General features: G+C 21.6%; 1 protein-coding gene across 2 annotated transcripts in view; it reads right to left on the bottom strand.

Annotated features, from left to right (window-relative positions):
• The window catches only part of LOC141763485 (WD repeat-containing protein 88-like), a 152,852-nt gene extending 144,848 nt beyond the window's left edge, over positions 1 to 8,004 (bottom strand). For both annotated transcript variants that reach the window (XM_074627925.1, XM_074627926.1), the window contains exons 1-2: positions 7,897 to 8,004; positions 7,371 to 7,459 (exon numbers count right to left, since the gene is read on the bottom strand). In XM_074627925.1, the coding sequence (XP_074484026.1) occupies positions 7,371 to 7,459; positions 7,897 to 7,998 (191 nt within the window). In that variant the 5' untranslated portion in view covers positions 7,999 to 8,004. The remainder of the gene's footprint in view (positions 1 to 7,370; positions 7,460 to 7,896) is intronic.
• Between the last annotated feature and the right edge of the window lie 11,544 nt (positions 8,005 to 19,548).

The following is a 19,548-nucleotide window of genomic DNA, read 5'->3' as shown; positions in this document are numbered from 1 at the left end:
CTGGTTAAAGGGTTAAAGGGTTAAAGGGTTAAAGGGTTAAAGGGTTAAAGGGTTAAAGGGTTACCTGGTTAAAGGGTTACCTGGTTAACTGGTTACCTGGTTAAAGGGTTACCTGGTTAAAGGGTTACCTGGTTAAAGGGTTACCTGGTAAAAAGGTTAACAAGTTAAAGGGTTACCTGGTTAAAGGGTTAAAAGGTTAAAGGTTTACCTGGTTAAAGGGTTAACTGGTTACCTGGTTAAAGGGTTAAAGGGTTACCTGGTTAAAGGGTTAACTGGTTACCTGGTTAAAGGGTTAAAGGGTTACCTGGTTAAAGGGTTAACTGGTTACCTGGTTAAAGGGTTAAAGGGTTAAAGGGTTAAAGGGTTAAAGGGTTAAAGGGTTACCTGGTTAAAGGGTTACCTGGTTAAAGGGTTAACTGGTTACCTGGTTAAAGGGTTAACTGGTTAAAGGGTTACCTGGTTAAAAGGTTAACTGGTTAAAGGGTTACCTGGTTAAAGGGTTACCTGGTTGAAAGGTTAACTGGTTAAAGGGTTACCTGGTTAAAGGGTTACCTGGTTAAAAGGTTAACTGGTTAAAGGGTTACCTGGTTAAAGGGTTACCTGGTTGAAAGGTTAACTGGTTAAAGGGTTACCTGGTTAAAGGGTTACCTGGTTAAAAGGTTAACTGGTTAAAGGGTTACCTGGTTAAAAGGTTAATTGGTTAAAGGGTTACCTGGTTAAAGGGTTAACTGGTTACCTGGTTAAAGGGTTAAAGGGTTACCTGGTTAAAGGGTTAAAGGGTTAACGGGTTACCTGGTTAAAGGGTTACCTGGTTAAAGGGTTACCTGGTTAAAGGGTTACCTGGTTGAAAGGTTAACTGGTTAAAGGGTTACCTGGTTAAAGGGTTACCTGGTTAAAAGGTTAACTGGTTAAAGGGTTACCTGGTTAAAAGGTTAATTGGTTAAAGGGTTACCTGGTTAAAGGGTTAACTGGTTACCTGGTTAAAGGGTTAAAGGGTTACCTGGTTAAAGGGTTAAAGGGTTAACGGGTTACCTGGTTAAAGGGTTACCTGGTTAAAGGGTTACCTGGTTAAAAGGTTAACTGGTTAAAGGGTTACCTGGTTAAAGGGTTAACTGGTTACCTGGTTAAAGAGTTACCTGGTTAACTGGTTACCTGGTTAAAGGGTTACCTGGTTAAAGGGTTAACTGGTTAAAGGGTTACCTGGTTAAAGGGTTAACTGGTTACCTGGTTAAAGGGTTACCTGGTTAACTGGTTACCTGGTTAAAGGGTTACCTGGTTAAAGGGTTAACTGGTTAAATGGTTAACTGGTTAAAGGGTTACCTGGTTAAAAGGTTAACTGGTTAAAGGGTTACCTGGTTAAAGGGTTAGCTGGTTAAATGGTTAACTGGTTAAAGGGTTACCTGGTTAAAGGGTTACCTGGTTAAATGGTTAACTGGTTAAAGGGTTACCTGGTTAAAGGGTCAACTGGTTAAAGGGTTAACTGGTTAAAGGGTTACCTGGTTAAAAGGTTAACTGGTTAAAGGGTTACCTGGTTAAAGGGTTACCTGGTTAAAAGGTTAACTGGTTAAAGGGTTACCTGGTTAAAAGGTTAACTGGTTAAAGGGTTACCTGGTTAAAGGGTTACCTGGTTAAAGGGTTAACTGGTTACCTGGTTAAATGGTTAAAGGGTTACCTGGTTAAAGGGTTAAAGGGTTAAAGGGTTACCTGGTTAAAGGGTTACCTGGTTAAAAGGTTAACTGGTTAAAGGGTTACCTGGTTAAAGGGTTAACTGGTTACCTGGTTAAAGAGTTACCTGGTTAACTGGTTACCTGGTTAAAGGGTTACCTGGTTAAAGGGTTAACTGGTTAAAGGGTTACCTGGTTAAAGGGTTAACTGGTTACCTGGTTAAAGGGTTACCTGGTTAACTGGTTACCTGGTTAAAGGGTTACCTGGTTAAAGGGTTAACTGGTTAAAGGGTTACCTGGTTAAATGGTTAACTGGTTAAAGGGTTATCTGGTTAAATGGTTAACTGGTTAAAGGGTTACCTGGTTAAAAGGTTAACTGGTTAAAGGGTTACCTGGTTAAAGGGTTAACTGGTTAAAGGGTTACCTGGTTAGAAGGTTAACTGGTTAAAGGGTTACCTGGTTAAAGGGTTACCTGGTTAAAGGGTTAACTGGTTACCTGGTTAAAGGGTTAAAGGGTTACCTGGTTAAAGGGTTACCTGGTTAAAAGGTTAACTGGTTAAAGGGTTACCTGGTTAAAGGGTTAACTGGTTACCTGGTTAAAGGGTTACCTGGTTAACTGGTTACCTGGTTAAATGGTTAACTGGTTAAAGGGTTACCTGGTTAAAGGGTTAACTGGTTAAAGGGTTAACTGGTTAAAGGGTTACCTGGTTAAAAGGTTAACTGGTTAAAGGGTTACCTGGTTAAAGGGTTAACTGGTTAAAGGGTTACCTGGTTAGAAGGTTAACTGGTTAAAGGGTTACCTGGTTAAAGGGTTACCTGGTTAAAGGGTTACCTGGTTAAAAGGTTAACTGGTTAAAGGGTTACCTGGTTAAAGGGTTACCTGGTTACCTGGTTAAAGAGTTACCTGGTTAACTGGTTACCTGGTTAAAGGGTTACCTGGTTAAAGGGTTAACTGGTTAAAGGGTTACCTGGTTAAAGGGTTAACTGGTTACCTGGTTAAAGGGTTACCTGGTTAACTGGTTACCTGGTTAAAGGGTTACCTGGTTAAAGGGTTAACTGGTTAAATGGTTAACTGGTTAAAGGGTTACCTGGTTAAAAGGTTAACTGGTTAAAGGGTTACCTGGTTAAAGGGTTAGCTGGTTAAATGGTTAACTGGTTAAAGGGTTACCTGGTTAAAGGGTTACCTGGTTAAATGGTTAACTGGTTAAAGGGTTACCTGGTTAAAGGGTTAACTGGTTAAAGGGTTAACTGGTTAAAGGGTTACCTGGTTAAAAGGTTAACTGGTTAAAGGGTTACCTGGTTAAAGGGTTACCTGGTTAAAAGGTTAACTGGTTAAAGGGTTACCTGGTTAAAAGGTTAACTGGTTAAAGGGTTACCTGGTTAAAGGGTTACCTGGTTAAAGGGTTAACTGGTTACCTGGTTAAATGGTTAAAGGGTTACCTGGTTAAAGGGTTAAAGGGTTACCTGGTTAAAGGGTTACCTGGTTAAAAGGTTAACTGGTTAAAGGGTTACCTGGTTAAAGGGTTAACTGGTTACCTGGTTAAAGAGTTACCTGGTTAACTGGTTACCTGGTTAAAGGGTTACCTGGTTAAAGGGTTAACTGGTTAAAGGGTTACCTGGTTAAAGGGTTAACTGGTTACCTGGTTAAAGGGTTACCTGGTTAACTGGTTACCTGGTTAAAGGGTTACCTGGTTAAAGGGTTAACTGGTTAAAGGGTTACCTGGTTAAATGGTTAACTGGTTAAAGGGTTATCTGGTTAAATGGTTAACTGGTTAAAGGGTTACCTGGTTAAAAGGTTAACTGGTTAAAGGGTTACCTGGTTAAAGGGTTAACTGGTTAAAGGGTTACCTGGTTAGAAGGTTAACTGGTTAAAGGGTTACCTGGTTAAAGGGTTACCTGGTTAAAGGGTTAACTGGTTACCTGGTTAAAGGGTTAAAGGGTTACCTGGTTAAAGGGTTACCTGGTTAAAAGGTTAACTGGTTAAAGGGTTACCTGGTTAAAGGGTTAACTGGTTACCTGGTTAAAGGGTTACCTGGTTAACTGGTTACCTGGTTAAATGGTTAACTGGTTAAAGGGTTACCTGGTTAAAGGGTTAACTGGTTAAAGGGTTAACTGGTTAAAGGGTTACCTGGTTAAAAGGTTAACTGGTTAAAGGGTTACCTGGTTAAAGGGTTAACTGGTTAAAGGGTTACCTGGTTAAAGGGTTACCTGGTTAAGTGGTTAACTGGTTAAATGGTTACCTGGTTAAAGGGTTAACTGGTTAAAGGGTTAACTGGTTAAAGGGTTACCTGGTTAAAAGGTTAACTGGTTAAAGGGTTACCTGGTTAAAAGGTTAACTGGTTAAAGGGTTACCTGGTTAAAAGGTTACCTGGTTAACTGGTTACGTGGTTAAAGGGTTACCTGATTAAAGGGTTACCTGGTTAAAGGGTTAACTGGTTACCTGGTTAAAGGGTTACCTGATTAAAGGGTTACCTGGTTAAAGGGTTAACTGGTTACCTGGTTAAAGGGTTACCTGATTAAAGGGTTAACTGGTTAAAGGGTTAACTGGTTACCTGGTTAAAGGGTTACCTGGTTAAAGGGTTACCTGGTTAAAGGGTTACCTGGTTAACTGGTTACCTGGTTAAAGGGTTACCTGGTTAAAGGGTTACCTGGTTAACTGGTTACCTGGTTAAAGGGTTACCTGGTTAAAAGGTTAACAAGTTAAAGGGTTACCTGGTTAAAGGGTTAACTGGTTAAAGGGTTACCTGGTTAAAAGGTTAACTGGTTAAAGGGTTACCTGGTTAAAAGGTTAACTGGTTAAAGGGTTACCTGGTTAAAGGGTTAACTGGTTAAAGGGTTACCTGGTTAAAGGGTTACCTGGTTAAATGGTTAACTGGTTAAATGGTTACCTGGTTAAAGGGTTAACTGGTTAAAGGGTTAACTGGTTAAAGGGTTACCTGGTTAAAGGGTTACCTGGTTAAATGGTTAACTGGTTAAATGGTTACCTGGTTAAAGGGTTAACTGGTTAAAGGGTTAACTGGTTAAAAGGTTAACTGGTTAAAGGGTTACCTGGTTAAAGGGTTACCTGGTTAAAAGGTTAACTGGTTAAAGGGTTACCTGGTTAAAAGGTTAACTGGTTAAAGGGTTAACTGGTTAAAAGGTTACCTGGTTAACTGGTTACCTGGTTAAAGGGTTACCTGATTAAAGGGTTACCTGGTTAAAGGGTTAACTGGTTACCTGGTTAAAGGGTTACCTGGTTAAAGGGTTACCTGGTTAAAGGGTTACCTGGTTAACTGGTTACCTGGTTAAAGGGTTACCTGGTTAAAGGGTTACCTGATTAAAGGGTTACCTGGTTAAAGGGTTAACTGGTTACCTGGTTAAAGGGTTACCTGGTTAAAGGGTTACCTGGTTAAAGGGTTACCTGGTTAACTGGTTACCTGGTTAAAGGGTTACCTGGTTAAAGGGTTACCTGGTTAAAAGGTTAACAAGTTAAAGGGTTACCTGGTTAAAGGGTTAAAAGGTTAAAGGGTTACCTGGTTAAAGGATTAACTGGTTACCTGGTTAAAGGGTTAAAGGGTTACCTGGTTAAAGGGTTAACTGATTACCTGGTTAAAGGGTTAAAGGGTTACCTGGTTAAAGGGTTAACTGGTTACCTGGTTAAAGGGTTAAAGGGTTAAAGGGTTAAAGGGTTAAAGGGTTAAAGGGTTACCTGGTTAAAGGGTTACCTGGTTAAAGGGTTAAAGGGTTAAAGGGTTAAAGAGTTACCTGGTTAAAGGGTTAACTGGTTACCTGGTTAAAGGGTTAAAGGGTTACCTGGTTAAAGGGTTAACTGGTTACCTGGTTAAAGGGTTAAAGGGTTAAAGGGTTAAAGGGTTACCTGGTTAAAGGGTTACCTGGTTAAAGGGTTAACTGGTTACCTGGTTAAAGGGTTAAAGGGTTACCTGGTTAAAGGGTTAAAGGGTTAAAGGGTTAAAGGGTTAAAGGGTTAAAGGGTTACCTGGTTAAAGGGTTAAAGGGTTAAAGGGTTACCTGGTTAAAGGGTTACCTGGTTAAAGGGTTAACTGGTTACCTGGTTAAAGGGTTAAAGGGTTAAAGGGTTACCTGGTTAAAGGGTTAACTGGTTACCTGGTTAAAGGGTTAAAGGGTTAAAGGGTTACCTGGTTAAAGGGTTAAAGGGTTAAAGGGTTAAAGGGTTAAAGGGTTAAAGGGTTAAAGGGTTACCTGGTTAAAGGGTTACCTGGTTAACTGGTTACCTGGTTAAAGGGTTACCTGGTTAAAGGGTTACCTGGTTAAAGGGTTACCTGGTTAAAAGGTTAACAAGTTAAAGGGTTACCTGGTTAAAGGGTTAAAAGGTTAAAGGTTTACCTGGTTAAAGGGTTAACTGGTTACCTGGTTAAAGGGTTAAAGGGTTACCTGGTTAAAGGGTTAACTGGTTACCTGGTTAAAGGGTTAAAGGGTTACCTGGTTAAAGGGTTAACTGGTTACCTGGTTAAAGGGTTAAAGGGTTAAAGGGTTAAAGGGTTAAAGGGTTAAAGGGTTACCTGGTTAAAGGGTTACCTGGTTAAAGGGTTAACTAGTTACCTGGTTAAAGGGTTAAAGAGTTACCTGGTTAAAGGGTTAACTGGTTACCTGGTTAAAGGGTTAAAGGGTTACCTGGTTAAAGGGTTAACTGGTTACCTGGTTAAAGGGTTAAAGGGTTAAAGGGTTAAAGGGTTACCTGGTTAAAGGGTTACCTGGTTAAAGGGTTAACTGGTTACCTGGTTAAAGGGTTAAAGGGTTAAAGGGTTACCTGGTTAAAGGGTTACCTGGTTAAAGGGTTAACTGGTTACCTGGTTAAAGGGTTAAAGGGTTAAAGGGTTACCTGGTTAAAGGGTTAACTGGTTACCTGGTTAAAGGGTTAAAGGGTTAAAGGGTTACCTGGTTAAAGGGTTAAAGGGTTAAAGGGTTAAAGGGTTAAAGGGTTACCTGGTTAAAGGGTTAACTGGTTACCTGGTTGAAGGGTTAAAGGGTTAAAGGGTTACCTGGTTAAAGGGTTAAAGGGTTAAAGGGCTAAAGGGTTAAAGAGTTACCTGGTTAAAGGGTTAAAGGGTTAAAGGGTTACCTGGTTAAAGGGTTAAAGGGTTAAAGGGCTAAAGGGTTAAAGGGTTACCTGGTTAAAGGGTTAAAGGGTTAACTGGTTACCTGGTTGAAGGGTTAAAGGGCTAAAGGGTTAAAGAGTTACCTGGTTAAAGGGTTAACTGGTTACCTGGTTAAAGGGTTAAAGGGTTAAAGGGTTACCTGGTTAAAGGGTTACCTGGTTAAAGGGTTAACTGGTTACCTGGTTAAAGGGTTAAAGGGTTAAAGGGTTACCTGGTTAAAGGGTTAACTGGTTACCTGGTTAAAGGGTTAAAGGGTTAAAGGGTTACCTGGTTAAAGGGTTAAAGGGTTAAAGGGTTAAAGGGTTAAAGGGTTAAAGGGTTAAAGGGTTACCTGGTTAAAGGGTTAACTGGTTACCTGGTTGAAGGGTTAAAGGGTTAAAGGGTTACCTGGTTAAAGGGTTAAAGGGTTAAAGGGTTAAAGGGTTAAAGGGTTAAAGGGTTAACTGGTTACCTGGTTGAAGGGTTAAAGGGTTAAAGGGTTACCTGGTTAAAGGGTTAAAGGGTTAAAGGGTTAAAGGGTTACCTGGTTAAAGGGTTAAAGGGTTAAAGGGTTAAAGGGTTAACTGGTTACCTGCCGGTGGAGACTCACCTGTTGGTGTTGGGGATCACAGTGAACTCACTGATGGTTCCACCATGAACTCCAACAAACACCTTCAGAGGTCTGCAGCTCTCCACGTCCTGCACAGGTCAAAGGTCAACAGGTCAAAGGTCAATAAAGGTGAATAAAGACATTAATAATTAAAGGTGTAGTATGGGTGCAGCAGCAGGTTAAGGTGTAGTATGGGTGTAGCAGCAGGTTAAGGTGTAGTATGGGTGCAGCAGCAGCAGGTTAAGGTGTAGTATGGGTGCAGCAGCAGCAGGTTAAGGTGTAGTATGGGTGCAGCAGCAGCAGGTTAAGGTGTAGTATGGGTGCAGCAGCAGCAGGTTAAAGTGTAGTATGGGTGTAGCAGCAGGTTAAGGTGTAGTATGGGTGCAGCAGCAGCAGGTTAAGGTGTAGTATGGGTGCAGCAGCAGCAGGTTAAGGTGTAGTATGGGTGCAGCAGCAGCAGGTTAAGGTGTAGTATGGGTGCAGCAGCAGCAGGTTAAGGTGTAGTATGGGTGCAGCAGCAGGTTACCCAGAGGATGGCGCTGCGGTCGGAGGAGCAGCTGAGGATGCAGCGATCGTTGAAGCAGAGTCGAGCGGCGGTGACGCCGTCGATGTGAGCTCGTAACGTCATCACAGGAACCTGCAGACACACAGATATAATATATATAATATATAATATATAATATAAAATATATAATATATAATATAAAATATATAATATATTATATATAATATAAAATATATAATAATATATGATGTATTAATATAGATTAAACTACCAGCAGTATATAATAATAAATTATGTATTATTATAGATTATATATAGTCATTAAAAGTAGCTCCATCTTTACCAGCTGAACACATTAATGAATCAATCATTAGAATACTATAATATACTATAATATAATATACTATAATATACTATAATATAATATACTATAATATAATATAATATAATATAATATACTATACTATAATATACTATAATATAATATACTATAATATAATATAACATAATATAATATACTATAATATACTATAATATAATATACTATAATATAATATAATATAATATAATATACTATACTATAATATACTATAATATAATATACTATAATATACTATAATATACTATAATATAATATACTATAATATACTATAATATAATATAATATAATATAATATAATATAATATAATATACTATAATATAATATAATATACTATAATATACTGTAATATAATATACTATAATATAATATAATATACTATAATATACTATAATATAATATAATATAATATAATATACTATACTATAATATACTATAATATAATATACTATAATATAATATACTATAATATACTATAATATAATATACTATAATATAATATAATATAATATAATATAACATAATATAATATACTATAATATAATATACTATAATATACTATAATATAATATACTATAATATACTATAATATACTATAATATAATATACTATAATATACTATAATATAATATAATATAATATAATATACTATAATATAATATACTATAATATACTATAATATAATATACTATAATATACTATAATATACTATAATATAATATACTATAATATACTATAATATAATATAATATAATATAATATAATATAATATAATATAATATACTATAATATAATATAATATACTATAATATACTGTAATATAATATACTATAATATAATATAATATACTATAATATACTATTATATAATATAATATAATATAATATAATATAATATAATATAATATAATATACTATAATATAATATAATATACTATAATATACTGTAATATAATATACTATAATATAATATAATATACTATAATATACTATAATATACTATAATATAATATAATATAATATAATATAATATACTATAATATAATATAATATACTATAATATACTATAATATAATATAATATAATATACCATAATATACTATAATATAATATAATATAATATACTATAATATAATATACTATAATATAATATACTACAATATAATATACTATAATATACTATAATATACTATAATATAATATACTATAATATAATATACTATAATATACTATAATATAATTTACTATAATATAATATAATAAACTACAATATAATATACTATAATATAATATACTATAATATAATATAATTTACTATAATATAATAAACTATAATATAAAATACTATAATATAATATAATTTACTATAATATAATATAATTTACTATAATATAATATAATATACTATAATATAATATAATATACTATAATATAATATAATATAATATACTATAATATAATATACTATAATATAATATACTACAATATAATATACTATAATATACTATAATATACTATAATATAATATACTATAATATAATATACTATAATATACTATAATATAATTTACTATAATATAATATAATAAACTACAATATAATATACTATAATATAATATACTATAATATAATATAATTTACTATAATATAATAAACTATAATATAAAATACTATAATATAATATAATTTACTATAATATAATATAATTTACTATAATATAATATAATATACTATAATATAATATAATATACTATAATATAATATAATTTACTATAATATAATATAATGTACTATAATATAATTTACTATAATATAATAAACTATAATATAAAATACTATAATATAATATACTATAATATAATATAATGTACTATAATATAATATAATATAATATGATATAATATACTACAATATAATATACTATAATATAATATAATATAATATACTATAATATACTATAATATAATATACTACAATATAATATACTATAATGTACTGTAATATAATATACTATAATATAATATAATATACTATAATATACTATAATATAATATAATATAATATAATATACTATACTATAATATACTATAATATAATATACTATAATATAATATACTATAATATACTATAATATAATATACTATAATATAATATAATATAATATAATATAACATAATATAATATACTATAATATAATATACTATAATATACTATAATATAATATACTATAATATACTATAATATACTATAATATAATATACTATAATATACTATAATATAATATAATATAATATAATATACTATAATATAATATACTATAATATACTATAATATAATATAATATAATATAATATAATATAATATAATATACTATAATATAATATAATATACTATAATATACTGTAATATAATATACTATAATATAATATAATATACTATAATATACTATTATATAATATAATATAATATAATATAATATAATATAATATACTATAATATAATATAATATACTATAATATACTGTAATATAATATACTATAATATAATATAATATACTATAATATACTATAATATACTATAATATAATATAATATAATATAATATAATATAATATACTATAATATAATATAATATACTATAATATACTATAATATAATATAATATAATATACCATAATATACTATAATATAATATAATATAATATACTATAATATAATATACTATGATATAATATACTACAATATAATATACTATAATATACTATAATATACTATAATATAATATACTATAATATAATATACTATAATATACTATAATATAATTTACTATAATATAATATAATAAACTACAATATAATATACTATAATATAATATACTATAATATAATATAATTTACTATAATATAATAAACTATAATATAAAATACTATAATATAATATAATTTACTATAATATAATATAATTTACTATAATATAATATAATATACTATAATATAATATAATATACTATAATATAATATAATTTACTATAATATAATATAATGTACTATAATATAATTTACTATAATATAATAAACTATAATATAAAATACTATAATATAATATACTATAATATAATATAATGTACTATAATATAATATAATATAATATGATATAATATACTACAATATAATATACTATAATATACTATAATATACTATAATATACTATACTATAATATACTATAATATAATATACTATAATATAATATACTATAATATAATATAATAAACTACAATATAATATACTATAATATAATTTACTATAATATAATATAATTTACTATAATATAATATGATAAACAATAATATAATATACTATAATATAATATACTATAATATACTATAATATAATATACTATAATATGATATAATATACTACAATATAATATACTATAATATAATATAATATAATATACTATAATATACTATAATATAATATACTACAATATAATATACTATAATATACTATAATATAATTTACTATAATATAATATAATATAATATACTACAATATAATATACTATAATATACTATAATATACTATACTATAATATACTATAATATAATATACTATAATATACTACAATATAATATACTATAATATACTATAATATAATATAATATAATTTACTATAATATAATAAACTATAATATAAAATACTAAAATATAAAATACTATAATATAATATACTATAATATAATATAATGTACTATAATATAATATACTATAATATGATATAATATACTACAATATAATATACTATAATATCATATAATATAATATACTATAATATACTATAATATAATATACTACAATATAATATACTATAATATACTATAATATAATTTACTATAATATAATATAATAAACTACAATATAATATACTATAATATAATATACTATAATATAATATAATTTACTATAATATAATATGATAAACTATAATATAATATACTATAATATAATATAATTTACTATAATATAATATAATTTACTATAATATAATATAATATACTATAATATAATATAATATACTATAATATAATATAATTTACTATAATATAATATAATGTACTATAATATAATATACTATAATATGATATAATTTACTATAATATAATAAACTATAATATAAAATACTATAATATAATATACTATAATATAATATAATGTACTATAATATAATATACTATAATATGATATAATATACTACAATATAATATACTATAATATAATATAATATAATATACTATAATATACTATAATATAATATACTACAATATAATATACTATAATATACTATAATATACTATAATATAATATACTATAATATAATATACTATAATATACTATAATATAATTTACTATAATATAATATAATAAACTACAATATAATATACTATAATATAATATACTATAATATAATATAATTTACTATAATATAATATAATTTACTATAATATAATATAATGTACTATAATATAATTTACTATAATATAATAAACTATAATATAATATACTATAATATACTATAATATAATTTACTATAATATAATATAATAAACTACAATATAATATACTATAATATAATATAATATACTATAATATAATATAATATACTATAATATAATATAATTTACTATAATATAATATAATGTACTATAATATAATTTACTATAATATAATAAACTATAATATAAAATACTATAATATAATATACTATAATATAATATAATGTACTATAATATAATATAATATAATATGATATAATATACTACAATATAATATACTATAATATACTATAATATACTATAATATACTATACTATAATATACTATAATATAATATACTATAATATAATATACTATAATATAATATAATAAACTACAATATAATATACTATAATATAATTTACTATAATATAATATAATTTACTATAATATAATATGATAAACAATAATATAATATACTATAATATAATATACTATAATATACTATAATATAATATACTATAATATGATATAATATACTACAATATAATATACTATAATATAATATAATATAATATACTATAATATACTATAATATAATATACTACAATATAATATACTATAATATACTATAATATAATTTACTATAATATAATATAATATAATATACTACAATATAATATACTATAATATACTATAATATACTATACTATAATATACTATAATATAATATACTATAATATACTACAATATAATATACTATAATATACTATAATATAATATAATATAATTTACTATAATATAATAAACTATAATATAAAATACTAAAATATAATATACTATAATATAATATACTATAATATAATATAATGTACTATAATATAATATACTATAATATGATATAATATACTACAATATAATATACTATAATATCATATAATATAATATACTATAATATACTATAATATAATATACTACAATATAATATACTATAATATACTATAATATAATTTACTATAATATAATATAATAAACTACAATATAATATACTATAATATAATATACTATAATATAATATAATTTACTATAATATAATATGATAAACTATAATATAATATACTATAATATAATATAATTTACTATAATATAATATAATTTACTATAATATAATATAATATACTATAATATAATATAATATACTATAATATAATATAATTTACTATAATATAATATAATGTACTATAATATAATATACTATAATATGATATAATTTACTATAATATAATAAACTATAATATAAAATACTATAATATAATATACTATAATATTAATATAATGTACTATAATATAATATACTATAATATGATATAATATACTACAATATAATATACTATAATATAATATAATATAATATACTATAATATACTATAATATAATATACTACAATATAATATACTATAATATACTATAATATACTATAATATAATATACTATAATATAATATACTATAATATACTATAATATAATTTACTATAATATAATATAATAAACTACAATATAATATACTATAATATAATATACTATAATATAATATAATTTACTATAATATAATATAATTACTATAATATATATAATGTACTATAATATAATTTACTATAATATAATAAACTATAATATAATATACTATAATATACTATATATAATTTACTATAATATAATATAATAAACTACAATATAATATACTATAATATAATATAACATAATATACTATAAATATAATATACTATAATATAATATAATGTACTATAATATACTATACTATAATATACTATAATATACTATAATATACTATACTATAATATAATATACTATAATATACTATAATATAATATACTATAATATAATATAATATACTATAATATACTATAATATAATATACTATAATATACTATAATATACTATACTATAATATACTATAATATACTATAATATACTATACTATAATATAATATACTATAATATACTACAACATAATATACTATAATATACTATAATATAATATACTATAATATACTATAATATAATATACTATAATATAATATACTACAATATAATATACTATAATATAATATACTATACTATAATATACTATAATATACTACAATATAATATACTATAATATACTATAATATAATATACTATACTATAATATACTATAATATAATATACTACAATATAATATACTATAATATACTATAATATAATATACTATACTATAATATACTATAATATAATATACTACAATATAATATACTATAATATACTACAATATAATATACTATAATATACTATAATATAATTTACTATAATATAATATAATAAACTACAATATAATATACTATAATATAATATACTATAATAATATACTATAATATAATATAATATACTATAATATACTATACTATAATATACTATACTATAATATACTATAATATACTATAATATACTATACTATAATATAATATACTATAATATACTATAATATAATATAATATAATATACCATAATATACTATAATATAATATAATATAATATACTATAATATAATATACTATAATATAATATACTACAATATAATATACTATAATATACTATAATATACTATAATATATATACTATAATATAATATACTATAATATACTATAATATAATTTACTATAATATAATATAATAAACTACAATATAATATACTATAATATAATATACTATAATATAATATAATTTACTATAATATAATAAACTATAATATAAAATACTATAATATAATATAATATACTATAATATAATATAATATACTATAATATAATATAATATACTATAATATAATATAATATACTATAATATAATATAATATACTATAATATAATATAATGTACTATAATATAATTTACTATAATATAATAAACTATAATATAAAATACTATAATATAATATACTATAATATAAATAATGTACTATAATATAATATAATATACTATAATATAATATACTACAATATAATATACTATAATATACTATAATATAATATACTATAATATAATATACTATAATATACTATAATATAATATACTATAATATACTATAATATACTATAATATAATATACTATAATATAATATACTATAATATACTACAATATAATATACTATAATATACTATAATATAATATAATATAATTTACTATAATATAATATACTATAATATAAAATACTAAAATATAAATACTATAATATAATATACTATAATATAATATAATGTACTATAATATAATATACTATAATATGATATAATATACTACAATATAATATACTATAATATCATATAATATAATATACTATAATATACTATAATATAATATACTACAATATAATATACTATAATATACTATAATATAATTTACTATAATATAATATAATAAACTACAATATAATATACTATAATATAATATACTATAATATAATATAATTTACTATAATATAATATGATAAACTATAATATAATATACTATAATATAATATAATTTACTATAATATAATATAATTTACTATAATATAATATAATATACTATAATATAATATAATATACTATAATATAATATAATTTACTATAATATAATATAATGTACTATAATATAATATACTATAATATGATATAATTTACTATAATATAATATACTATAATATAAAATACTATAATATAATATACTATAATATAATATAATGTACTATAATATAATATACTATAATATGATATAATATACTACAATATAATATACTATAATATAATATAATATAATATACTATAATATACTATAATATAATATACTATAATATAATATACTATAATATACTATAATATACTATAATATAATATACTATAATATAATATACTATAATATACTATAATATAATTTACTATAATATAATATAATAAACTACAATATAATATACTATAATATAATATACTATAATATAATATAATTTACTATAATATAATATAATTTACTATAATATAATATAATGTACTATAATATAATTTACTATAATATAATAAACTATAATATAATATACTATAATATACTATAATATAATTTACTATAATATAATATAATAAACTACAATATAATATACTATAATATAATATAACATAATATACTATATATATAATATACTATAATATAATATAATGTACTATAATATACTATACTATAATATACTATAATATACTATAATATACTATACTATAATATAATATACTATAATATACTATAATATAATATACTATAATATAATATAATATACTATAATATACTATAATATAATATACTATAATATACTATAATATACTATACTATAATATACTATATATACTATAATATACTATACTATAATATAATATACTATAATATATACATAATATAATATAATATACTATAATATAATATAATATAATATACTATAATATAATATACTATAATATAATATACTACAATATAATATACTATAATATAATATACTATACTATAATTATACTATAATATACTACAATATAATATACTATAATATATCAATATATATATATAATATAATATACTATACTATAATATACTATAATATAATATACTACAATATAATATACTATAATATACTATAATATAATATACTATACTATAATATACTATAATATAATATACTACAATATAATATACTATAATATACTACAATATAATATACTAATATACTATAATATAATTTACTATAATATAATATAATAAACTAAATATAATATACTATAATATAATATACTATAATATAATATACTATAATATATATAATATACTATAATATACTATACTATAATATACTATACTATAATATACTATAATATACTATAATATACTATACTATAATATAATATACTATAATATAATATAATATAATATAATATAATATACATAATATACTATAATATAATATAATATAATATACTATAATATAATATACTATAATATAATATACTACAATATAATATACATATAATATACTATAATATACTATAATATAATATACTATAATATAATATACTATAATATACTATAATATACTTATACTATAATATAATATAATAACTACAATATAATATACTATAATATAATATACTATAATATAATATAATTTACTATAATATAATAAACTATAATATAAAATACTATAATATAATATAATTTACTATAATATAATATAATTTACTATAATATAATATAATATACTATAATATAATATAATATACTATAATATAATATACTTTACTATAATATAATATAATGTACTATAATATAATTACTATAATATAATAAACTATAATATAATATACTATAATATAATATACTATAATATAATATAATGTACTATATATAATATAATATACTATAATATAATATACTACAATATAATATACTATAATATACTATAATATAATATACTATAATATAATATACTATAATATACTATAATATAATATACTATAATATAATATAATAAACTACAATATAATATACTATAATATAATATACTATAATATAATATAATTTACTATAATATAATAAACTATAATATAAAATACTATAATATAAAATACTATAATATAATATACTATAATATAATATAATGTACTATAATATAATATACTATAAAATGATATAATATACTACAATATAATATACTATAATATAATATAATATAATATACTATAATATACTATAATATAATATACTACAATATAATATACTATAATATACTATATATACTACAACATAATATACTATAATATACTATAATATACTATAATATAATATACTATACTATAATATACTATCATATAATATTACTACAATATAATATACATATAATATACTACAACATAATATACTATAATATACTATATAATATAATATATATACTATATATATATAATTACTATAATATAATATAATAAACTACAATATAATATACTATAATATAATTTACTATAATATAATAAACTATAATATAAAAATACTATAATATACTATAATATGATATAATATACTATAATATAATATAATATAATATACTATAATATACTATAATATAATATACTACAATATAATATACTATAAAAACTATAATATACTATAATATAATAATACTATAATATACTATAATATGATATAATATACTATAATATAATATAATATAATATACTATAATATACTATAATATAATATACTATAATATAATATACTATAATATACTATAATATACTACAATATAATATACTATAATATAATATACTATATATAATTTACTATAATATAATATACTATAATATAATATAATATATATAATATACTACAATATAATATAATATAATATAATATATATATATAATATACTATAATATAATATACTACAATATAATATACTATAATATACTATAATATAATAACTATAATATAATATACTATAATATACTATAAATATATATAATATACTATAATATATATAATATAATATACTATAATATATATACTATAATATACTATAATATAATATAATATAATTTACTATAATATAATAAACTATAATATAAAATACTATAATATAAAATACTATAATATAATATACTATAATATATATAATGTACTATAATATAATATACTATAAT

The sequence above is a fragment of the Sebastes fasciatus genome, assembly GCF_043250625.1.
Source record: "Sebastes fasciatus isolate fSebFas1 chromosome 2 unlocalized genomic scaffold, fSebFas1.pri SUPER_2_unloc_1, whole genome shotgun sequence".
Taxonomy (NCBI): domain Eukaryota; kingdom Metazoa; phylum Chordata; class Actinopteri; order Perciformes; family Sebastidae; genus Sebastes; species Sebastes fasciatus.
This window is presented reverse-complemented; position numbering and strand designations above follow the sequence as displayed.